The sequence below is a fragment of the Drosophila willistoni genome, assembly GCF_018902025.1.
Source record: "Drosophila willistoni isolate 14030-0811.24 chromosome 2R unlocalized genomic scaffold, UCI_dwil_1.1 Seg167, whole genome shotgun sequence".
Taxonomy (NCBI): Eukaryota; Metazoa; Arthropoda; class Insecta; order Diptera; family Drosophilidae; genus Drosophila; species Drosophila willistoni.
In genome coordinates this window covers 7,899,404-7,926,475 of record NW_025814050.1, presented here as the reverse complement: position 1 = coordinate 7,926,475, position 27,072 = coordinate 7,899,404, and the positions used below count along the sequence as shown (strand labels likewise).

Genomic DNA, 27,072 nt, shown 5'->3' with positions numbered 1-27,072 from the left:
TGAACGTTTTGGGCACTACGACAAATATCACATAATGAGATCAATTGGATATATTTTGGGCTGTTTGTTTGTTTGTTTTTTTGTTTGTTTGTGAAATGTAAAAGAATTAACGATTATTTTGACTGGTGGGCTAATTATGCAATAAACATTGACAATCAATCACTGTTTTGCGTATCTTTCTCTTTATCTTTATATATATATATCTGTATATATGCATATCTGAATGTTTTCCGAATTAAGTACTTAATTGAATGGCATAATCTGAAGCTAATACCAATAACTTAATACTTGTAAAAGTGAAAGTCAATTTGAAAATACGGTAAATAATTGAAGATTGAAAATTTCAATCAATTTTGAATAATTGAAAAAGATGTTAAAGAAAGAAATGCAGATAGCAACTATCTTGCTTTCTGTACAATCAATTAAAATGTAATATTTCCAATCTCAATATTCTAGATATTGGAATTAAGCTTCACAATTATCTACAATTATTTAATTTTGTTGTTAAAAAAAAATTAGAAATCATATATACAGATATACATATATATATTTAACCTGAATTTGAAAGTTGCCTATTCCATTCAATTTAAAGTAGAATTAAGCACTTTATATTTCAATGTTCTTTGATTAACTTAAGTATTTCATATTTCAACATAAAGTATCTTGGCTGATCATTTCAAAAAAAAATTATAAGTACAACATTTCTTTTTTTCAATTTTACATTTTCGTTTTCTTCTTTGTTTTCTGTTTTGTTTACAACTTTTCAAATTGCCAAGAAATGGAGAATAGCGACAATTTGCCTTTTCTGTTTTAGTTTTTTTAAGTGTACCATTTTGCGTGTGTGTGTTTTTTTTATAATTTTTTTTTTTATACAATATAGAAGTTTCCAGTTGGATTTTGTTTTTTAATTTAATTGCAGCATTTCATATGCCGTATTTATCATTAAAATATATATTCATATTTTTTTTGTTTGTTTGTTTTCATTTATCATAAGTATATATATATATATAAAACTTAAAATGAATTTAACCAAAAAGAAAAAATATACTAATAATAATAAAAATAAAACAAAAACGTTAATAAAAAAAATGTTGTGTACTTGTTTTTTTTTTTTTGTTGTTGTTGGTATTTGTTTTTGTTGCTGTGGGCCGGAGGGGCGGGGTTGAAACCCATTCGTTTCCTTTTTTCTTTGTTGTTATTTTTGTGTTTGGTTTTCCCATTCTCTTTGCTTGTTTTTTGTTTTCTTTTTTTCAAGGCGGGTTTGGGTAGTATATAAAATAAAGGAGAGACATGGGAATGCTGGGTGGGTTGCGTATTATTTGTTGTATCCTGCTGCTGAGCTAATCAACCATCGACAAGGACGTCGACAAGTTTTACAAACAAATATATATGGCCGTGTTATAGTTCGATATTCCAATGCGTCGATTTGAATATTTTTTAACAAGAGTTTATTGATTTTAAATATTTTGGTAACCAATGATAATTTTTAATTGATTTAATCAAATCGAAAATTTGTTCAAATTACTTGAAAATAATTTATATAATTGTTCGTATTTTTCTTTTCAAACATTATCCGTGTTTGCTTTGATAGGTAAATCAAATGAATTGCATTTCGATAAATTGAAATGTTTGCTGAGACGTCTAAAAAGATGAATTTCTTCTGCAAACATTTCTAGTTTTCTATCGAACTGTAAGACTTTAAATTCCGTACGTAATTTCTTTTACATCATGCAATTTTGTTGCGATTGTAAAAGAATTTATATCAAAAATGTTCGAGTGTGTTGAAAAAAATATAAATAAATAAATGAGTTAATCAAAATATAGATTAATTTAACGCAATTTGGATATATCAAACGGTTTTTGAAACTATCGATTGTTAGGTTAGCTCGAGCACAGCATTGTCAATTGCACACGTCACATTTGTGGTCCTTTTTGTCCTGGCAGCAAGCAACAGGAAATACATCTTAAACCGTAGTTTGTGGCGCTGCCAAATCTTCTGGTTGTTGTTGTTGCTGCTGCTGCTGTTGTTGTTGTGGTTGCTGTTGCTCGGCCACTGGCAGACAATCGACCACTTCGCTATGCATAACAATCTCAATGTCGCCCAATTCAGCGGCATCTTCTGCTGCTGCCGCTGCTGCTGTAGTTGCCGCTGCCACCGTCACATCCTCCATACGTGAGAATTTCTGCAGGGTATGCAATGTCTCCTCATTAATTGTATGCTCCGGGGAAATATTCTCTTTGAGCTCTCGCTTTAGACTAGATGGCATATGCACTGTGTTACATTCCTGTGACAACGCCGGCGATGTTGGCATCTCAGCGCTTGTCGACGATAATGATGACGATGAAGTTGTGCCGCCTGGTGCCACCGATGACAATGTATTGCCATCAGTGTTTGAGTTTGCGGCAGCAGCTAAATCGCAACTATTATTGAACGACAGATTCTGGCGAAAGACTTGTTTCCCAAAATCCCGAACATGCCGCGAGGCTGACTCCAGGAATGAGGTGCTTGCCGCATTGGATCCCGTTTCTCCTTGATTTAATGCTGAATTCGTATTGCAACTCCATATTGAGGGTGGTGTGGTTTTACGTGTCACCGATATTGAAGAATTTTGGTTTTGTCCTTGATTTTCAAGGCCGCCGCTTCCAGCAATTGTGTTATTGGTATCTGTCAACGAAATACATTTTAAGGTTTTAGAAATATATATAATTTTTATGGTTCAAAAGGTTTAGTCTATTGTAAAATATTCTATATTTAAAGTTTTATTAGAGCGCAATTTGATTTGGTATCGAAAATTAATAAATAAAAGAATTGTGAGACGTCAAAAAAGGCAACCAAAAATCCAAATTAATTTGGAAATGGAAGAAACATCTTTTTCCGTTCCCAAAAAATGTATGGAAATTAGCTCACTGATTCTTTAAACCAGTTTTTATTAAATCGGAATCTCAAATCGGAACGAAGAATTTATTAAAACTATGTTTTTAATTAAAAATGATATGATTCTAATAGGTAAAGTTACTTTTTTAAGCTAATTAGTGTTTAAAATATCCTAATCTGTGGTCAAAAAATTTATATCTATTTTAGTTAAGGCAGGACCAACTGTTCGAAAAGTAGTTCTTAAGGGTTAAGATTTTAGTTTATATGCGAATATTTCAAACTTAAAAAAAAAAAAACATAGACCCCAAAGAAATAAAAGCGAGGGAAAAATAGTACTTTATCTAAAAAGTTATCATATCCAACTAATTAACTGTATCATTCCCTTTGATTTAAGTATAATCAAATAATTTATGGAATTTTAAATAAACAAAGAACACAGACTGTTCGAAAAGTCGAACAGTGGTCGAAATTGGGTTAGACCGACTTGAGTTTGAAAACGATTCGAAAAAAATACTATGCCTAATTAATATTGTCTTAATTTCTTTCTTTAACTATTACCAGATACTCTAGTTACAATATTCTTGAAGCCCTTTTAGAAAAATACCATAGGCAGATTATTTACAAATTGTAGGACTTGAGATCTAAGATAAGTTAAATAGTAACAACGCAAAAAAGATTCCACTAAATAGTGCTTCAACTCAAAAATCTTTTGCCTTAATTCTATCTAATTAATAATCTAATTAAATGATTTGCTAATGAGTAAAATATTCAAAAGTATTTTCTGTTAATGAGAATTCAGTTTGAAGTCCCTTTGAGTTGTCTGTTAGCCAAAGCTTTCCATGTAGACTTAAAATAGAAACATACTCTGTGCGTTATTTGTGGCTGTTAACGGTGGAGGTGGTTGAGCTGCAGCTGCTGTTTGAGCCTGACTGTTGACCTTTGACTCTGGCGAGGAGCTGCGCTGAAATATTGTTCCCGTATTGAATAGTGTTAGCAATTTGTCCACAGCTGAAGGATTTGCTATCCATGAGGTTTTCCTCGCACGGGCTGGCTGCTGCTCGAGCGTTACTGATGCTGGTGGTGGGGGTGGTGGTTGGGCTGCGACTAGCTCCGGATTAATGGAGAGAGCCACCACAGCAGCTGATTCTTTGGTCAGGGTAATGTCATTGTCACCAAAGACCGCCAAAGGACATGGCTTGGAGGCGGTGTAGGAGGGCGAAGATGATGAGGTGAACGAGGATGCAGATGAAGAGTCGGTTATATCGCTGCTGGTAATGGGTGACGTGGAACTCGAACTGGATGAGTTGGTCGTAGTCGGTGATAGTTTTGCAACACCTGCAGCGGACTCTGACTCCTCCTGGACATTTGTACTATTAATCGGTTGTGCGTCATCAAGAGGTGGCTCTATAATCACCACACTGCTGGTGGTTGTATTGGTGGTGCCATGTGTGGTGGTGGTCAGAGGTTTCGATGCCTCTATCTCGTTCTGAGACGCTTGAATGGCTTTGCGAGCTGACTTCAGCATGGGCGTGGGTGGCAAATCCAAGGGAGGTGTATGTGGCGTTATGGGAGGCAATTGTCGACTGCCCACTGGAACCTTGGGATCCTCATAGATGCGAGAGACATGGAAACGCGAACGCGGTGACACTGAGAGACGTTTGATGGTCTGTGTGGATGAGGAAACGGATGCCATGGCTGGCAGAGAACTTGATGTCGGTAACGCACCAGCACTGTCTGCTCCTCCAACGCTTCCTGGTGAACTAATGGTGGGTATGGACATGCAACTGCTGGCCGGCGGCAACTGCGCTAAAGAACTACCAGGCAAACCCACTTCTGTTACACGCGACACATGAAATCGGCTGCGATTGGGCGAGGATGACGGCGATATCGTGGGCGGACTGGGACCCGGTGAGCGGAGGCGTGAACTTGTCGCTGTTTGTGCCGTCGCTTTACGCTTCACCTCCAGTTGATTGGCGGTGGTTACTGCTGCAGTTGCGGTCACTGTTCCCGTTCGCGCATCAACCAGCGGCCGGCTGTGGCAGGTCAGCGATATCTTCCGCGATCCCAAGTAGTAACCACCGCGACAACGATTGTTCCTCAAGCTGCCCACGTTCGCCGTCGTCTTCTCCGCCAGCTCCTGGGCTTGCATTTTCTCATTTCGCGAGCACAGTGAGCGCACAGTGCCGAGTACTCGTGTGTAATCCAAATGGGCATCGCTGCCAATCTGCAAAGGAAGGAAAACACAATTGGTTCATAAATTGGAAACCGATAAACATTTTCTTTTGTTTTTTTTTTTAGTGCTCAATTAAAGGTTAGCTGGTGATTCTGCAAGTTTTTCAATTGTTCAAGGCGGCAAAGTGCTTTGTCAGGTTTTAGTTTAGCATTGTTAGGCAAAGCCAAAGCCGAAGCCAAAGCCAAAGCCAAAGCAAAGACATAGGCGGCGGGCGAGCGACAGGGAAAGAGAGGGAGAGAGACAGTTAGAAGAGTAGCGGATTATTGAGAATTATGGTAAAAATCTAGATTACGATGAACTGAGTTTATGGAGGAGGAGGATTTCTACTTACGCTCTCCTGGGGCAATGGTGTTGGCGGTATTACATTTACTATCGGCACTATCGGTAACTTTAGAGAACAAAGATGATAGAGAGATAGAGAGACAACAGGAGGCAACAACAACAGTAACAACACGAGAATGGAAATGAAAATGATTTCAAATTAGGTAAATGAAAAGTATTCAAAAATCAAAATAATATTCAAATAAGTATATGTATATACTAACTAAATAAACAATTAACAATTCAATTATACTAACTAAATAAACAATTAACAATTCAAGAACACATAACACAACTAACTATACGTTTTCTATTCGGCTAGATGGCAGGGCCGAAAGCTCAAATAAATGTCAATCTCAATGGATAATGGCAAAAGTTTTCGCTATATCATGCATATTCAGATTATAATTAGATCTGGATTTATAATAGGCACAAATGCCCAGGGAAAGGCTTTAAAATTCTAGAATTTTTCTAGTTTTTTTTTATTATAATATTTTCTGTAATACAATTGTTCTTTATAATTTAGATATCAATGTTAAAAAAAGTTTTGACTATACATCAAAAATGGACCCAAAAATATAGATCTGTGCCGCATTATATTGATTCAGATATTTTTTTTATCACCGTAAAGTATACATATATGTATAGGTAAATGATAAAAATTTAATTTAAAATATTCAGAAAACTTAACTTTGACAAATTTTAACTGATTTTCAAACGTAAAACTGCTTTCAAAACAAAATTTTTTTTTGGAATTGTATTGTAAATCAATGTAATTATCAAGTTATCTTTTCAATCACGACAAAAATTCCCATGATCAGCAGAGTATTTCAAAAAATCTTAATTTCATAAAGTTAAAATGTAGTAAATTTTTTGAATATAAAAAAAAAATCATGATTTTTTTTCAAGTTAAAACAAAGTCTTTTGAAATCAATTAGAAATTGACCAAAATACAGAGTAAAAAAAAAAAACAGATTAACCAAGAATTTAGAATTTTTCGAATCGTTTTTGACCAATGTTGATTTATGTTCTTACTTTCACACTGAAGAGTGATTTTCCAATTTACATTACGATCCCGAAAACATACATATATTGAGTTGTTACATTCCCAACCTGACTCAATCTGGCACTGCATTTGATAAATACCAAACTAAATTATTAAGATTAAGTATAAGTGTAATAAATCTTCTAAATTTAAACAAAATCACATCACTACATGACCACATACGTCTTTGGTTTTTTGTTATTGAGGAACTTTGTCAACAAGAAGTACTTTTAATTAAACACACAGTTTTAGCTGTGTTTGGAAAAAAGAAGGAATATTTTCATAAATCCGGCCACGCAGTTAATATTTATTTGAAATTTTTGAATATCGATTTAATAAAAAATAGGAAACTTATTAAAATAGCTCTTTAACTAATATTTAAAATTTTTGTTTTCTTTCTTTTTAACTTTTTATCTAACTATCGTTGGATCTCGTTTTAAGTTTAATTGAATATTGCATTCTCAATTAGACAATCAAAGTGTAAATAAATAAAAATGGTTTTTTGAGCGTTAAAAAGTTTTACACAAATTAAAAAAAGGTTCGTTTACATGAAGCTTTTTTGTGTTAAAAATGTTTTGTTTAACTTTGCCAAAGTATTCAAATCTATGTGTAATATCAAAAATTGCAAATTGTATTAGATATTTTTGTTTTGGTTCCTGCTAAAAAAGGTTTGAAAAATAAATTTAAAGTATTTGATGCTTCTTGGCTTTCAAAATATCGAAACGGATAACGAAACGGACAAACAGATTAACGATATGTACCAAATATAGACTGAGTTATTATTAATATCTCAGTTATTGTCTTTGCAATGAAGAAATTTCTATAAAGCTTTATCCATTGAAGATTGACTTTTAGATAAATTCAACTTTAGAACCTGAAAATGTCTGGGATTTATGTTTAGATTTGAAATTAAATTGAATATTGGCATTGATTTAAATTATAACTTACCGTTAGACGCTTGGGCTCATCATTGATATCGATCTGAGTTAGCGTCTTATTCGATTTGAGCACATCGGCAATAATGTTCAGACTCTCCACCTCCAATTTATTGTCCCTGATATCGATGCGCTGGAGCTTGCTATTGCCACCGAATGTCAGAATGGAGGATAATATCTCAATGCCCTTGGCACTAAGATGGGCACTTTGGAGACCCAAAGTGGTAAGCGTTTGATTTTTGGTCAGACTATCCTTAATGATCGAGACAAAGTCATTGGATAGACAATTTTTGCCTATATTTAGCAGCTCCAACGAGGTGGTCGTCTCCAGCAATTCGGCTATGTTGGCGGCACAGTTTTTGGTTAGGTTATTGTTCCACAGAGTGAGAGCCTTCAGGCCACTGGGCGAACGTTGTGCTGCCTCAAGATTGGCATCGGCCAGTTGGCGGCGGGAGAGCGTATCATTTTTGGTCAATTTCTCGGCAATGCCACTGTTGGCAATGCCATCAAGTGAAGTATCACTGGACAGGCTGTCTGAGCTCTGGGAACGATTGCGTGTGGATTGATTTAGGTAGGCACAACTGGATTCAGTGCGTCTGAGGCCAATGCCAGCACCTCCCGGCGATGTGGATGGTGGCGGCGGTGTGAGCGTTGGACTCGGACGTGGACTAGGACTGCTCTCATCCTTCTCTTTGATCAGACATTCCTCCGCTATGGTCACTTTGGGGGCCAGGAATGTTGCGTCCTCCTTGGGCGTAGGTGTGGAGGATGGTGTTACTGCTGCCTCCTGGGCCACCAGTAAACACTCGGTGGACTCTGATGCTATGGTAGCTGTCTCAATGGTCATCTCCTTGGCCATATCATCTCCTTGGCCATCGAGTCTGGTGCTCTCCAGCAATACCGACAGACGACTAAATTCATCGGGCAAATGCCTGCTAATATCACCTTCGGAAGCACTCTCGAAAGCCGAATCCGTACTGTGTGTGTCTTCGAAATCATCCCCAGCCACATTGGCATTCTTATTTACATCTAAGGGACGCGACGATGCACCTGAAACTACTCCATTACTGGCCGCACCATTGATGCAATCGCTCTCCTCGGCTGTCACCTCGTAAATGGGTGATGAATTGGAGCATCCACTGGGACTTTCTTCAGGCGCTGGAATACCAGCTGCATCTATTTGAATTGTATTATTATTGTAATTGTTATTGGCGTTGTTGTTGTTGCTGCTGCTGTTGTGGTTGTTATTCTGTACACAGGTTTCATTGGGTTCAACGGGTTTAGCCTCTGTTGAGGGAGTAATATCTGTGAAATTGTGTAATAGTTCAATTAATTCTACTTGAAAAAATATTTGAAATCTAATTGAAAATACTAAATTGCAATAGATTTTATATCTACATTAAGTCAATTTATAATTACCACATAAGTTGCGTTCGATTTGGGAACTTTGCTGTTGTTTTTGGTTATTTGGAGACAGCTTCTCCAGGTTTGGGCTATCTTCGGCTTGGGAAGCCATCACATCTGCCACAACTATCGTCGGCTCAGTTTCCTCTGGTGGTGGTGCTGTTGATTCTGAACTGGAATTGGAGTTGATTATTGCCCCACTTTCTGTTGATGTTTCTGTTGTTGTTGTTGCTGTTGTTGATGATGCTGATGCTGTGCTTGTTGTTGTTGTTGTTGTTGCTATGGATAGGTCTTTCACTTCGGATGGGAAAATTTCATTGCTAATCTCGCTAATATCCTCGGAGCAGCAAGCAGCCAGAGTATCGGTGGATATGTTTGAATGGGCTTCATCACTGCCACTGCTATCGCTATTCATTGAGAGCAGTTTGTCCAGCATGGATTGACCACCGCTGGAATTTTGTGTGGAATTTTTAACAGTGCGTACGGTATCCTCAGTATTATCATCATCGGGATCATTGGAATCGGTATCTAAATCGGTGAGGACACCCCCAGGAGAATTAGTGGGAGTGGGAATTGTATTAGTAGTCGTAGGCAACAATAATGTCTCCTGCTCCTTCGTGGGACAACTTTGAGGTGTAAGAACAACAATTTCGGTGATGGCCTCTTTGTTTATCTCAGCTTTTGGAGGACTGTCTTGCTCTGGCACCGACGGAATTGGACTCAGTGTGGCGGCATTTAAGGGAGACGCTGCCTCCGCCTCTTTTGTCGGTGAACCACATCCATCATCCACCTCAATGGCTCGAGCTCGCCTCAAAGCACCCAATCGACGTTCAAGTTCTGCTGATTGCAATATTAAAGCCTGCACCAGATATTGAGCCCCCTCATCTCTGATATTGTTATTGCTTATATCAATTAGCTCAATGCTATGATTAAATCTCAATGTATCGGCTATATGCTGGGCATCCACACAATCTAGATCGTTGTAGCCCATCCACAGTTCTTTGAGCATTTTATTGTGATACAATCCAGTGCATAGTTTTACCAATGGCGTCCCCCTAAGACCACAATGCTCCAGCTTAAGGGTATGCAAATACGAGGAACGCAAAGCTCTACCAAGATGTTCGGCCCCCTGCATTGTGATGGGATTGCCTTCGGCATTGAGCAATTGCAACTGTTGGCTACGTTCCACCATATAGGCGCATGAATCCCAACTGCGTTTGGTCATGGCTTCTCTATTATACGAAATATCCAACTCATTGGCAGCCTCATAGTATTCAATTATCTGACACAGTGCACTCAGGCAGCTCTCATCCAAGGGGCATTCAGAGAGATCAATGGCCTTGTATTGCAACTGTCAAGAAACAAATATGTTTTGGATTACTCAATATATTATAATGGAAGTGCCTTCTTAGCTTACCGTCTTAAACAACTCCTCGATGGCCTCACAGTCATTGGGCGTCAGTTGAACTCCCTTAAGCGATAGTAGATTTTGTCGCGTTTGATGCAAATCCAGAAACTTTAGGTTCTCCATTACGTTCTTCAAAGGCTCCGTATGATGCTTTCGGCAGGATTGTACATATTGATCCTCGATCTCTTTTATGCTTTTAGCTTGGCAGACTGCAAATAAACATAAAATAAAAATCGATTGCGTTTAGAAAGATGAGTAATCCAAATGTTTTCAAATAAGTTCTCAAATTTGACATCTCATTCTAGATAAGATTGCATTAAATTCCTTTAAACTTAACTGAGAAAGGACAACAATATTCGAACTATACAGTGAGTTGTGTAAGTTTTTGGTCAACTAGAACAAAATGATTAGGATAATCAACAATTTAAATTAAGTCTACATTCAAGTTTCATATATTATTTAAGTCGCGACATTTTAAACTATTTTACTCAATTCTCAGTCTATATATAGAAATCTTAAAGCTGTTTCAATTCTTAGACAAATTGATTGTTTTTTTCGCTATACTTCTATTATCAATTTAATTAGTTATATTTCTGTCTTGATATACACATTATACATATGTCTAATTATATCCGTATCAAATATTTATCGATCGCCAATTTCAATCAACAAAAATGGTACGAAAAAACGCGAAACATCAAATTGTTGAGTCAATAAACCTGCACCCCTCCCCACCCATTCAGCAAGCAATAAAATGTCGCCCATATCAAAAGGCAAGCCCACTAAACATTTGTTCAGTCTACATATATATATATATATATATATATATATAGTATATAGAGATGTCTACTATAAACTATGCTCAAATATGGTAAAGTGGCTCGTGCGACACAACCGCTCTCCCCCTTCTCCATTGGCTCCTCGCTGACATTATCAACCATCATATCAAGAGACCTCCGCGAAATCAACGTCATCAACATTATTATCATCACATCACCATCATCATCATCATTATGATGATGATTGTCGGCATCATCTCTTAGACACAGTACTTAGTGAGAAGACATAGACAAATTGTTGTGCGGCAATTCTTTTGACAGGCCGGAGATGACAAATCGTGAACTTGTAATTTGCAAACTCATTTTCTCATCTATATTTAGATAACAATTTTCTATTTCTTTTCTCTTTAATATTTGCTAGATATTGAATGTGAATGTGAAGAAATTATAATATAAAATTATCATATTTATAGTAGATGATATTTATTTTAGGCAAAAGTCCAGAAAATCAAAATCAGATTCTTATATAAAAATATAATTGTATATGCAAACAATCGTTGTAATTGCTAATATTATTATATAGAGAATCAAATCTTAGGAAAAGTCGCTAAAAATCTGCAATAAAAGTTTTTGCGTTTCTATAGTGAATTGAAAACATTTAATAATTTAATTAAAGCAAATGCATACAATAAAATTACTTGAAAATAAGTTATAATCGGAATTTTTTTAACTGTTTCTTTGACATAGTCTGATTCAAGCATTACCTTTTGTTTGATATTTGTTTTAATATATTACTTTCTAGAGCGAGTAATTTAAATTTATATGGGAAGCAAAGATAAATCTTTTAAAGTCTAAAAATATTTCAGTAAATGACACAAAAGAGAATACTTTTTGTACTGCTTTAATTTTTGCTAATTTGAGCTTCAAATGTTCAGGTCGACTTATTATAGGTGGTATCCTAATCTAAAAGAGATCATCTAAGTCCAAATACCCATGCCTTTACCTAGGATGACCATCTTCCACTTAACTCAACTTTTACTTCTTTCTATTAACTATGTATTTCCTTTAAAATATTTGCATTTTTCTTTTCCAATACCAATTTATAGGAATCAGGAATCGACTAAATCGTGTCGACCATTTTCTCTTCGACTTTTCGACTAGTCGACCTTTTCCATTCGACTATTTGCCCCTAAAATGAAGCAATAAGTTTTCTTTTTGTTTATGATGTGAAATTTTTATTTATTTTTTGTTTTGCAAAACAAAAGTTGTGTTTTTTTATAACTTATATACTTTAGCCGTACCATTTAACTATGTTGGTAGTCTTGTTTTGCAAAAATAACTAGTAAATTAAAGCTTTTAATTACAAAAAATAGTAAAATAGCTGGAACTTCGTGACGATTCTACTTAACCTCTTTAAAGAAAAGAATGATAAATTTAAACCGCTATATCAAATATAATATAATGATATTTTAATTCCTTGTTAGTAATAGTGTAACAAATCTTACTAACAATCATACTCATAAAATAGTGTTAGGATAAGAAATTATGCTTCAGAGGACAATAATCATTAGAAGACTATTCTCTTTATATGAGGCCCATCTCATTTTTGTGTATATAATATATAAATTATACACCAAGCTTAAGTTTGTGATAAACTAAGGTTTTAACTGCCCATCTATTTTTTCACGAATATTTAGTAAAATCACATCTAAAGAACTTCCTAAGAATACGAATAACGAGAAGGTCGCCAAAGTATGTAATTACCTACTAATATGTCTCCTGATACCCAATAAGTTTTTCAGTTTCATTTCAAACCAGTTCGGCTTATACCTATAGAAACTTGAGACCAATTAAACAGTTTACACGAGTATGATCTTAATGACTTGTAAAAATTGCATAAAGTTTCTGTTGAAAACAACCGTCTAACAGGTCCGGCCCTCCCGATTACAATAAATTTATTTCTATCTTAAAGATATATACTCTAACAAAAAATTTCTATTATTCTAAGAATAAAATTATATAGCTAAGCATGTGTCTACATTCATACATATGTACTTGTGCTTTTTTTTCAAGGCATATCAAATTGAATTGCATTCAATTCAATTCAATTTAATTCGAAAATGTGCCAAATGCCAAGTGCAGCAATATAACTGTATACATATGTATATACCTACATATAGAAATAGTTCTAACCAAATTCTACCCATAGTTCTTATGAAAAACGTAAACAAATTAATCTATCATTGCATTACCATGGTTTTTTTTTTTTTATTTGTGAGGGGGGAAAAAGTGGCAATTAAACGATCCATTTTAAAATCTGCCACACACAAAAGAAGAGAAATAGAAATTGTCAAGCCTTTTTCTCGTTTGGCAAACAGTCAAAATTTTCGTTTTTGGGTTTTCTTTTTTATTTTGCTTTTTGTTTTGTCAAAGATCTTTTCTTTTCACTTCATAGTTGTGGCTGAGGATGAGAATCAACATCTGGTTCCATATGAATCATTTTCTGTGAATTATTATGAATTTTTCTCTTTTTGCCATGGCAGACATTGCGACGACCCGGTTTTAAGACAATTTTTCCTAACCGCTTTTTTTTTTTGCTGTTATTCCAATTTGTTTGCTTAATTATATAAATAAATTGAGCTGATAAAAATTATTTAGCATTTGACAGTCTCAAGTATTTTGTGCGGTAGATAGCAAGCCGGCAAAAAAAAAGGGGGAAATAAGTCGTAATAAATTTTATTTTATCTGGATCTTTTGTGTTTTTCTCTTCCCCATTTGGTTTTATTTTTTTGTTTTTAAATTTCTGCTTATACGGCAAAAAAAAAAAAAAACATACGGAAATAGAGAAATACGCTGAAAGATTAGGAGCAAATAAAAAAGAGAGAAAAAACAGCAATGAATACAACAGCAAAACTCAGAATTAAACAATTTGAGTATCGTAAACATCTTTTGAATGTAAATAAACTACGTATGGAAATCCAAAAACAAAACACAAAAAAATCACAATTTTACTTGTTTAAACAATAAACAGAAAAATGAAACTCAACCACAAAATGCGTCGGATTATGCTTGAATGGGTTAAATTAGTTCATTCATGACCATTTCTGATTAAAAGCTGGGATTTCTAATGTATTTTCATGTATTTACATTCAATCCCTTCAAGCTCTTTTCCCCACTTCAAAAGGAGGAGCGAATATCTCTATACTTTGAGACTAGAGTCTAATCATTTTAATGGTTAGCTGGTAAGATTACGATTGGTTTGAAATTTAAGTCAAATCTTGCATTTGATTCGAAAGATCTTGTCAACTTAGAGTCTATTTAGGATAATTCTTATATAAAACCAATAAAAATTAACAAAAGTTTAGAAACTTAAAAGAAGAATGAGAAATTTGATTGATTTGTGCCTATAATGTTAAAGTTTAATTACTAGTGGACCAAGTATAAGTGATGAAAGTGAATTGAAGAAGAGACTATATCTCACTCTATTAATTAAAACTGTCAATTATCATTTTGAGTGTTCTTTAAGTACAGGTAACCCCACTGGGGAGTAGCGATAAAAAAAAACATCGATGTTCGATTCATCGATATTTTTTGGAGATGTTTCTTGATGTTTACCGATGTTTTTGTCGAAGTCGATGTTTAGCGATGTACCAAAACATCGGTTTTATTTATAGACACTTATATAAAGCTGTCTTTAAAAAGCCCTTTTAAACCTTGTTGACAACAAATATAAGGTAAAAGGTTTTTTAGCGACTGGCAAAATGTTAACAGATAAAATAAATTAAATAAGTCCAAATGAGGTGAAAGAAATATTATTTTGATAAAGTATTTTCAAATAATTTTTGAAAGTTAAGGCTAACATTTAGAAAAGAGGCCAGTGGGGTTTTTTAATTTTAAATACTATTATGAGAACTTTTGTGTTTTAGAAAACAGTGAACTTTATTAATTCAGAAAAACATCAGACATACATCGATGCATCAAGATTTTAGCCCGATGTTTCAAAACACCATCGATTATTAACATTGAAACCATCGATGAATATAGACATAAATTTACATCACTACTGGGGAGCGACAAAATCGATTGTCTATAGAAGCTGTTCCCTTTATTTTCATCGAAAACTGCCCTATTTTTCCAAAAATTTTGTGGAAATGTTTTCATTTTTGGTACACGTTTGGTAATTAATCTTAAAATAATATTTTATTAACGATTATTTATCAAACTCCACACTAGAAGCTTTCTCATAAACTTCGAAAGAGTAATTTCGTTGAAATGTGGGAAACGTGGGATGATTTTTTGTATGAAAAAATAAAAGTGTATGTCGCTTTCGGCCAATTCGAAGAATTAAACAAAAACCCCTAGACTGTAAAATTCGTCTATGAGAAGTGTTCGCTCAGTAGAGCCATTCACAAGAAGAGGTCTTACTGTAGTTGATTTAATAAGCGCAGGGCCAAAGTGTTTACTTTAGTCAAAGCTTGGGCCCAAAACAATAATACATTTAAATTCGAAGAAAATTATGATTTAGTAAACAACTTTCAGTTGCTCAGATTCTGTCAAAAGTAAACATTAAACCAAAAAGCGTAATAAACAAATGATAGATCGTCAATATCGATAACAAAAATAATTACTTTATGATGAATTGATAGTACGAATAACACGAATAATACGAATAATTCTTTCAGAAATTACCTATCTTTCGTCAAGCCATTCAAACTATAATAATAGATGTTATGTAATACAAAAGACCCTGAAATTCAAACTATAATAATAGATTTTATGTAATACAAAAGACCCTGAAATTGTAAGTTTTTTTTAAAAAAAGTAGTCGTTCTTATATTTCTTTCTTTAATTTATTTTTATTTTCGACTCTACTAGTGCCATTTGGAATTAAATCATTTTACAGATGGTTTGTCAAAATTTAAAATTAACTTTAAAACCGAAAAGTTATTTTTAATTAATAATCAAAGTGATTTTAAAGAAAAATATCAAAGAAGCTAACTTCGGCTATGCCGAAGTTTATATACCCTTGCAGTATACTTGGCAATAATATTTTTTCTTTTTGAAATTTCTTTCCCTGCAACTCAATTCATCAATACACAAACAAAATATAAATTTCATGGGGATACTCCAATTTTTGCAAAAATGTTTCTTCTAGAGCTATATGATATAGTGGTCCGATCCCAAAGATTTTCATACTTTATCTCACCCGGGTAAAAAAAAGCTCCCAAAAAAAATTTCATCCCGATAGCTCTTAAGATGGCTGAGTAAAACGCGTACGCACCGACGGACAGACGGTCAGACGGACAGACGGACATGGCTATATCGACTTAGCTTCTCATGCTGATCAAGAATATATATACTTTATGGGGTCGGAAACGTCTTCTTCTGTGCGTTACAAACATCTGACCAATTTTATAATACCCTCTGCAAGGGTATAATAAAACTTAACTGCATAAGCTCCTTCCAAATTCTTTTCAGAAAAAAGCTAAAACCACATCTCTAAAACTATGTCAGTGTTTTGGAGTAAACATTAGTGGAATAGTGATCTGCATTGTATAGGAAAAGGTCTAAAAACTATAGAAGCATTTGAATCGTTATCCTTTTTTCTGTTTTCATTCAAATAAAAAAATTGAATTAGAATCGACCATCGACTATATTACTCTTTATTTCGATTTTAAAGACTTTTAATTAACTCCAAGTCTAGAAAAAATTGTGTTTGTTTGCGATTTTTGAATTTATAGTTTCGTTTTTATGCCTATATTGTTATTTGTTCTCTGGCAATGGTAATTTCTATTTTTATAGTTTATTTATTTGACAAAAACAACTTTGATCCACCTGAGAATTTCTATGTAAATACATATTTGCCCAAAATTAAAGAATTTTGTCATCGTTGTCTGTTTATTTATTTACCTGGCTGGCATTAGGAAAATGAAGAATTGCCTGACAAGTTGAATGCTGATAATAACAATTCAAAATGTCTATTTTTAATGAAACGAATTTCAACTTTTGAGGTTAACATTTCATATATGAGAACTATGTAAATGTGTTTTTCGCGATGCGATAAATTAGCAAAATGATATCTTAGATACATTTTGTATATATTTTATATGTATGTAGGCACATACATTTTGTCGTATCTATGGTCATGATTATCGATCTATAGCAAAAGAATAAGATGGAAATGCGAAACTATATGAAATCGCGTGCCGTCTGACATCTATTAAATGCCTTTTCAATTTTTTATTATTCTATTGATTTTTGTGACTTTTTACCGCCCGCTGCTGACGTCGTCGTCATCGTCATAGTCGTCATCGACTCACGCAAACAAAAAAAGCAACATAGACAGACAGACAGAGAGAAAGAAATAAGAGAAAAAACAGCAACAACAAAAATTGTTCAATTAAATTGTTGTTAATTTACTGCTAAACATTTACAATGTCGGAAACTTGTTCTCGCCGTGGCTTTTATTTTTTTTTTCTCCCTCTCTTTTTGATATATATTTGTTTTTTGTTTATTTTGAGTTGGCAACAACCGCAAAAGTGTTAAGACAAAAGTGAGATCGATAGGATACAGAATACATATAAGAATGTGTGTATGTGTATAGGTAGATAATATACATACATACATATATGTGAACCACAATCGAAAAATTGGAATTAACCTGTTAATTTGTTTAGTGCAAAGAAGCTACTAAGAAAAACCCGTTAAAATAAATTAGACGTTTCCATTTCAGAATTTTCGATAATATATAAATCGTCTAAATGAATTTGCGGTTAAAAGTTAAAAACAAATTTATACTTAAAAAAAAAAGGTTTTAAAATCAATTAAATAATTGAGGAATCTATGACATAATGCAATAATCTTATAATATAACTTATTACATAATTACTTATATTATTTTTTACTGAATATCATAAATATTTATCGAAAGAATATTTACATGGGAAAATACTTCTCAAAAAGCTTAAAAAGTTTTGATTTTTACACAGAATATTACTGTAAAAATTTCAGCTGTTTTTACAAGTGAACTGAAGTGAACGAAGTGCAAAAATTCAATAAAATGCACTTTTTTAATTGATTTTTTAATTAGAATTTTGACACACAAGATCAGCGATCAAGGAAAAACAGAGAAGTAGGGACAGGAAACAGCTTCAAGCGAATATTCAAAAAATATTTTTAAATATTTTGTATAAAATGGATTTGCCAAAATTGGGGATTTTTTATAGAACGTCTCATATATTTTATAATGTTTTGGGGTATTCCAAATTCCAATATTAAAAAAATTGGAATAAAATATTTTGAAAGAAGAAGAAAGTATTGTTATAAATAGTAAGTTGCTATATAATTTTCCTTCCTATGGGTTGTTTGCATTGATAACTGAATGAAATTAGAAAACAAGAAACGTCATTTATTGTATAATGTTTATTAACTGAAAGGTGACAAATGAGTTGTCATTATCCCACACTGCTCGTTTATCATTATCATTGTAGGTAATTCAACAAACGATATATGAAATATGTAGGGGATTAATAGCAACTTAAATGTTCAGAAAGTAGACAAATTTTATATTAAAAATTCAAGCGATTAATGAAAACAAATACACATCGATTGAACATGCGATACATTATAATAAAAACTGTTTCCGCAACAACTGACTGACATTTTCAAGCCAAGTGCAAACATTGTTGAATTCAGCTTACTCATATTTACTTTACTTTTTCTTTTGGATTTTTTTGTTTTTTGTTTTTTTTTTTGCTTAGCTTTGCTAGAACTGCATAAATTAAGTACAATTAAAAACAAAACAAAATACCAAAAATTACAAAAACAACAACAAAAGGAGCATTAATTGTGCTCGTGACATTTTTTGCACCGAGTTTTGTAAGGAAAGTCTAGAGATATAAAAGATGGGAAAACTGGTTTTAATTGGTTTAAAGCACTTTCGTTTGATTTTAAAAGCACTTTTAAAAATTTAATCAATCAAAGGTGAATTGGCTTACGAAAATATTTATATATACAATTAAATTTTAGCAAAGTAAAGAACAAAACTCATGAGACAAAAAACACATTTGTGTTTCAAAAAGGCCTATTCTTGTTTTTGATTCTGATTTGAGACCATTTCTCGCTTTATTCGGACTCAAATCTTTGCCTTTAGTCAGGGAAATGAAAAGTAATTACCTATTTTTTCAAAACAATATTATTTATAAATGAATAATTTACATCTTATCATTGATTTATTCTATTCTTTGCAAACAAACTAGAAAATTGTGTGGAAATTGAAATAAAAACGACCTTTCCAATTGGTCGAAATTCTTATGTAATTTATAATAATTTAAATTTAATAAATTTCATTCGTTAGGAGTAAAAAAACAAATTAGTCTTAAAGCCATTTAGAAATCTACAATACAAATTTTAACCTCATCTTCTTTTTGTAGTTTTTGCACTCCAAAAACTTTTCAGCTAAAATTGTAAGCGGAACTTGGCTTAAAAATGTTTCTAATTTTTTAGATTTTACTAGGAATAAGTGAGAGCAAATTTGAAAACTATTCGGAATTTACGTTTGAAATCGATTTGCAATTACATAAATTATCAAATATGTAAACTTTTAGATATACTAAAATTAATATCTTGGGTTTAGGTTTTTAATTTACAGTAAAAACAAACATTAAGATAAAGTAAGAAACTAAATTCCAAATGAAATATATAAATTAAATTATAAAAATATATATTAATCCCAACGACAAAATTTAAAAAAATTTTTTTTAGGATCAAATACATAAATTCCTTGCCACATTCCTTATTCCTTTTTTGAAAACTCAAAGAGTTATATATGTTAGATGTGCAAAATCGAAAAAAGGGTATATAGAATGTACCGTAGTTCCCGACATGTTTCTCATCTAGACAGTGTTATATTGGTTTTTTGTTTTTTATAGTTTCACAGCTGGAAATTGGAACCCATCAATGGAATAGATTTCAATTCGATTTGCGTAAATTTACGTATTAATTGTATTTCTATGTTGTTAATTGAATTTTAAATACCAAAATTGTTGAATTGAATAAACAAATTTGTCGCAAACGAAAACATTGGTTCACCCCTCTTGCTCGCTCGCTCTGTCTCTCTCTCTCAAATGCCTCTTTATATTTTTCTCAAAAGCCTTTTGTTTGTTTTATGAGTGACAACAACAATGACATCACACCTACACAAATGGTAAAAAAAAAGTAAATATATATTATATATACATACATACATACATGTACATGTAGGTATGTATACATATATTTAAATACATATGCATAAGTATATAGAAAACAAAGTATAAACAAAGGCAAGAACAGACTTCAAGCAAACAAATAAATATATCACAGAAACAAAATTTACATACACAAACACACAGGAGCGTATCAAGTTATGCACGGGAAGTTTAAAGGCTAATCTTATCTTTCGTTTAATAAAAATCTTTTCTAAAGACCATGTTGAATTTATATTGGATAAGCACTAGAAGTACATACATACATATATATAGATTCTACTTTTAGGAATGTATTCGTATATTCGTATTCGTATTCTTATATTAGGTCAACTATAGAATATAGTTCGTATTCGTATTCTTATATTAGGTCAACTATAGAAAAGTAACCGTAAAATCATCTAAAATAAGAATACCAAAAAGATTCTTACACTAGATACTTACTAAAATAAAATCTTTATCATAAATGTTCTTAAAAATATATATTTCAACGAAAATTATGTATACTTTTGTTCTAATAGATATAATACATAACTAATCTAAACTTAACTAAATGGCTAAGTAGAAACACTAAAATAAACCATGAACCGCTTTTATACACTTGGGTTTAACAAAAACTATTTTGAAGTTTAAAAAGTTGTTCAGACATTCGATGTCTTGGATTTACAAATATATTTGGCTATATCTCGGCGAATAATTATTTCATTTGCTTTCAGAATATATTTCAATTGCTTTTTTCCAACATTTTAGGTGGATAAGTATGTCATTTTTGCGTTAACCGACTAAAATATCCTAAATCTATATTTAAAAACTATTATTATTGTTGGAACTTATCTACTTTTACAAGTCTTTGAGAATCAGGTTGCTGTTTGAAGAACTTGCCATATATTCTTTATACAGACAATTTTCAAATGTTTAGGCTCACACCTATTCATCTGGCCATTCTCTTAAATAATTAGTAAATAAATAACTTTCAATTATTTTCAAAGCTATAAGTTAATATCTCTTTAGATAAGTAAGATTTTGTTAAGTGTCTTTAAATTACAGGTATTGACAATGGATTTGTTGACTACATACAAATATGTATAGAACTCTTCCTTTACTCCACCCACCTTAGAGTCCGCCACTGTCTACATATACATATATGTACATACATACGTAAATATGGAGACAAACGTAATCGTTTGTACAAACTTATAGCCGAAGAGCAAAAGCCGGCGAATGAAACTTGTGTTGAGTGAGCGAAAGCAAAGCAAACTTGAAAAAAAAGCAAAATTAATATATACTATATACATAAACGAATACATATATGCATACATATACATATATACCAAACTGAACTGAGCAGTATCTTATCAGTGATTTGTTGTTATCGCTGACGCGAAAAAAATACACGAATAGCAAACAAAAATCAGCACATTCATAGGTGGTACACAATATTATTGTAAAAAAATAATAAAGGAAAATAATCGAAAAAGGCGAAATGTATAAGAAAACGAAATTAAAGAAGTCATAATTATAAACAGAACTTCAAAATAAGAAAATTCCTTTATACTACTTCCTCTAATTTACTATTATTCATTCACATTCACCTTTGTCTGGTTTTGCGATTCTTTTTTTTTGATTATCTGTTTTCATGGGAAAACTATTTATTCAATAGTTTTCAGAATCCTGTGTTGTTTTCAATGCAAATGCTGATATGACTAATAATCGCCCATCGCCCTAAATATCATTCAAAGAACAGGTGATTGCAACGCAATTGCTAAAAGAATGTCTCAATGTGCAATTTAGTGAGGAAGCACTGGAATTTTTATATGGTTCTTGGCTGTTTTTTTCCTTATTTATCAGCTGAGAAAATTACGCAGCTACAGCTACTTTTATCTCAATATTCGCTAAAGAGAAGGCCAAGTTTTCTTCATGGTCTTTAGAATATTCACATAAGCGATATTTCTGAAGTTTTAACTGGATACGTACGTTTCGTTTGCTTAAAATCCATTTTCATCAAACAACTTTTTTTCGAGGATAAAATTGACAATATAGTTAACTGGGATAACATTTAAAGTATATATGCAAATATCGATTACTGTGAGTTTTCGTTGTGTCCTAAAGGTCTAATTTAGTGAAAGAAAGGAATACCTACAATCTTACGCTGGAGCAATGCGGCGCATGTAGCAAGCTTTATTATCGTATGTCTATATGAGAACTATATGATATAGGCATTCGATCTGAATAGGTATTTGCAACTGACATATATTCATGACAATCGCTTCAAAACTAACGAAGTTATTCGGTCCTTCGGGAGCTACATTTATATGATATAGTCAACCGATCTTGATCACACTAAGTACACTCATTAACAGATACAAATAACAAACAAATATTTATTTGTATGACCATGTCTTAGAAATAACGAAGTATAACACAGTATATAGAAGCTCACATGCAAAAATTCATCTCTGGAGCTTTAACGGTCTCAAACGATTTCGCGCCAAACCAGATGGACGGACGGAAGGATCGTCGTGCTGATCAAGGATTAATCGTATGCGTTGCATTCTTCTGACCAAAATTTATATATCCTTTTTGGAAGGGTATAGAAATACACCCCTTTAAATACTATTTGTATGAGTTTTAATTAGAACGCAATTTCAAAAATTTTAAAAGTAATAAATTTCTAAAAAAAAAATGTTATTATAAAAATCATCAGTTAAAAAACTTATTGAAATATAACAATTATTTTTGACTAGTATTATAAAAATCTTTTAGCCCACTTGGCCGATAAAACATTAAGAATGAAAGATCAATTTATTCCAAAACTCAGTGTACTCTGAATATTAACAGTATTTCAAAGTAGTAGTAATAACCGAAAACTAACCAAAGAGGCTTAAAGTGTTTGTAGTACTAAAAAAATATTCTACAAAAATTCGAGTTCAGACTGTAGAGTTTCAATTGTGTTTGTTTTTCTAATCTTAATTTATGTTATTGTGCGATCTGATGCAACAATTTGCATAAATTAGAAAAAGAAATGCGAATAATTGAACTCTTTTCTCGAATGAGTCATTTAATTAAGGTTTGTTCAACACTGAAATAGGATTAATCTATATCAACTGACTATTAAACTCAAAAGAAGAAGCGGTTATGAGTCTAGAATATAGTTATCCTTTGACGATATCAAATAGATTTAACATTGTCCAATTAATTCGTTTCTTTTAACCTGGACTTAATCAGTACTAATCTTGTTTTAAAATGCATAAATGCATTTCGACTAGTATACAAAAATATTTCGATGATGATAAATTAGAACGCTGTTCCAATTGAAATGTGTTCAGTTTTCTGTGTCATATTTTTTGCTGATGATTGATTCTACGCATTATTTCCCTCCCTCTCGCTCTCTTTATCTCTCTCTTTCTTGTTTTTTTCTCATTCTTTTGTCTAGATTCTAGAATGTAATTTTACATTGGATTTCGCTTGCTTAGCAACAATAATAATATCAAAATCTAAGCATTATTGCGGTTCTGTTTAACATTTGTAAATTTCTCTTTTTCATTCAGTGGCAAAATAAATATTTTGCGCACTTCATCGACTTGGCAGCAGTAGCCGCTGCCTCCGCCCCCGACCCACCCATACACATCCTCGTCTCATTCCACCCAATCCAACTCTATGTAAATATTTGCCTTTTATTTTTCGTTTTCATTTAGTTTTGTTATGTGTTTCGTATTTTACATTTCTTTCCTATTCTTGATCTCTTGCTCGGTTCGCATCTTTCAATTAGTCCCTTTCGCACATGGGCGGCATTATTATTGCATTGCAATTTTCAATTTTGCAATCAAATTAATCGGTTTAATTGAAATAAATCACAGGAAGTGCAAAAAAGCGACAAGTGTTAACGATGTTGTCTGCTCATCCGTCGGCTCTGTCTGGTGAATTTGTCTTCCGTGTTTGCACACACACAGACAGACAGAGAAAGAGAAGTGAACGAGAGACAGATAATCCGTTTACTGAATACGAAAATTCTCTATACTGAGAATATCCGGTGTTGTTAATAAAATACAAAAAACAAATGGTCTCCATATCGATCTCAAATTGTGTAAAAGGAACTCCATTACACCAAAGTTTTGATTTGTATTACAGTCGACTCTCGATAATTCGTACACCCCGCTAAATCGAAAACCTCAATATTTCGTAAGAAAGTGCTGGTTCCTTGAAAAAACTTCGTCCCTTGGAAAACCTGATAAATCGAAAACCTCTGTAAGTCGTAAAAAATTCTGTGCTCTTGCCATTACGAATTATCGAGACTCGACTGTATCTCAATTTGAATTAAAGCCCAGAGGACCGGGGCTAACTTCGGCGTATCAAAGTTTGTTTTTTGTTACTCTTTCCGTACCTATAGCTATCAAAGTGGAAAAACGTTTCATATAAGAAGTCTAATGTTTGCGAATAATCTTACCATAGCAAATAACGAAGTTATTGATTAAAGTAACTGTTTACCACCGATTTCTATTTCAAGTCTACCAATATTAAATTCCACGACAAAAACTCAGAAAATAAGGAAGTTATTGAGAAAAGTCACTGTTCGTGACTTTGCCGTTTGTATGGGAGCTATAGGTATTATATAGTGGTCCGATCCGGCTGAATCCGAGATATACAAACTGTGCAATATATACAAACTGTGCAGTATATACAAGCCTACATGCGAAATTTCAGCTCTTTAGATCTTACGGTCTAGGAGGAGATCGCGTCGATCCAGATGGGCAGACGGACGGACATATATGAAATCGTCTCGTCATGCTGATCAAGAATATATATACTTTATATGGTCGGAGATGCTTCCTTCTATGAGTTGCACACTTCTGACCTAAATTAATATACCCTTTTTGCAACTGTGTAAAAATCCACTGAACATTTAAGGGAGCATTCGCACACGGGAAAGGCTTTAGTATCAAAATCATGTTAAAAGGCTTGGGACTGTAAAAATTTGTCTGTCCACGAGAGACGTCCGCCTGCGGATGTTTCACTGTACACAAATTAAATTGTGTTAAGAAAACAAACAGGAGTATGTCACTTTTGAAACGATTTTGAAATACCGCTTAAACGCCACTCGGAGGCAAATCAAATAGATAAAAAATAAAAAGTGGAAAAGAACACGACATTACACATTGACTTCGATTCCGATCTATCGATGATCGATTATTTTGGTTTCTGGATATATTATGTCAATTATATAACTTGTCCAAAAAAAAAAAAAACTGCCTAATAGTGAATATTTTGTTTAGATAATAATAACAACATCAAAAATGACAATGCATTTTACTTACTTTGTTTCCATGGATTGGCCGGCTCTAGATAACCGGTAACCAATTCATTTTCCGGAAATGACACACGACGAGGTATGGAAGCTGTTAGCGAGCTATCTGAAGATTTGCGTTGCATAAGACTCGATGATGATGAAACGATGATGCCTTTCATGGGATAAGCTAATGCAACGGCTGGAACTGGCTGTCTGGTTGTTGATCCTGGATCAGATGGACATATTGTCGACATCATGGTTGAATTTGGATTGGAGGCAAGTGAATCGGTGCGCCATACGGCCGTTTGTTTGGCATCGTGATAGCTCTTAATTTTCTGTCTTTGCTGTGCGCGCATCTGAATGGCGAATGAGGAGGTTGAATTTTCATCCGCGGCGGCGGCGGCTGCGGCTGGGGATGATGATGTTGCTGTTGGTGGTGGTGGAGCGGGGACATCAGCTGTTGTTGTTGTTGCTGCTTCTTCTTCGACAACAGCTGACAGTTCAGGAACAATGGCAACAACTGTTTCATTTGTTTCCGCTGTTGTTGTTGCAAAGTGCGTTGCAGCGTTATTTGTGGCATTTGTTGCTGTTGCTGCATTTGTTGGCTCTGTTCCATAGGCCGTTGCTGCTGCTGTTGTTGTTGTTGCTGCTGCCACTTGATTGTTGTGCAACATTGTTGCTAAGCGTTTTGTTGCTTGCTGTTGCTAGAGTTGTTTTTGTTTATTCCTAGTTTAGCTTTAGTTGGACTTTTTTTTTTGTTATTAAAATTTTTTCATTTATAAGTTTTGTTTTGTTTTTTTTTTTTTTTGTTTTTGTGCTTCTCCGTTTACATTTTCGTTGGTTTTTAATTGAAATTATTTACGGGTTTTTTTGTCTACCACTGCAAAAAGTAAAATAATAAAAAAAAAAAAACCAAAAACAAAGCAGAACACAAAATGTTTAAACAATTTTCAAGTATGTACATATGTATGTGAGTACTCTTCATTTTGTATTCTCTACACACGCACACTCACACAAACACACACAGTCGAGCACACTTGGCTGCTTTGTTCGAAACTGTCAAATGTCTCTCGATTCCTCCTCCACCTCCACCTCCTCCTCCTGCTACTTAATCACCACCTTCTTCGCTCAAGCGTTCCATAATCGAAAAGAACTTTACAAAAATCATACTAAACAAAAATTTTCCGCTCAACAAAATTTCCACCATTCGACAATTGCACAGTGTCATGAAAATTATACAAAAATTTGGTTCGAAAACATATGTATGTATATAAATTTTTTTTTGTTCACATATTGTGATATTATTTAATTTATTTATATTTGTTTTAAATATATTGTGTCTAAACTGTTGTGGTAATTTATGATATCTGGTTATATTTATTTTATAATAGTTACACCTAATTTATTTGTAGCAATGCTTTTTATATTAAAATGATTAAGAAAAATGGTTTAAAACCCTAAAAAAAATAATAAAACTTAATTTCATTAAATAGACTTTAATTCAGAAGTTTAAGCAGTTTTTTTTCAAATTGCTTTTAGTATT

At 33.1% G+C, this 27,072-nt stretch overlaps 1 protein-coding gene across 2 annotated transcripts; it reads right to left on the bottom strand.

Moving 5' to 3' along the window:
• Positions 1-1,480: 1,480 nt before the first annotated feature.
• On the bottom strand, positions 1,481-26,280 carry LOC6644269 (serine-rich adhesin for platelets). Of its 2 annotated transcripts, XM_023176773.2 has the most exons (7): positions 25,558-26,280; positions 10,231-10,430; positions 8,829-10,164; positions 7,423-8,714; positions 5,440-5,496; positions 3,740-5,099; positions 1,481-2,665 (listed from the first exon to the last, which is right to left on the bottom strand). In XM_023176773.2, the coding sequence occupies exons 1-7, from the start codon at positions 26,201-26,203 to the stop codon at positions 1,965-1,967; spliced, it is 5,592 nt and encodes a 1,863-aa protein (XP_023032541.1). In that variant the 5' UTR covers positions 26,204-26,280; the 3' UTR covers positions 1,481-1,964. The 2 variants fall into 2 exon arrangements, with proteins under 2 accessions (XP_023032541.1, XP_023032542.1); XM_023176774.2 differs by lacking the exon at positions 5,440-5,496.
• Between the last annotated feature and the right edge of the window lie 792 nt (positions 26,281-27,072).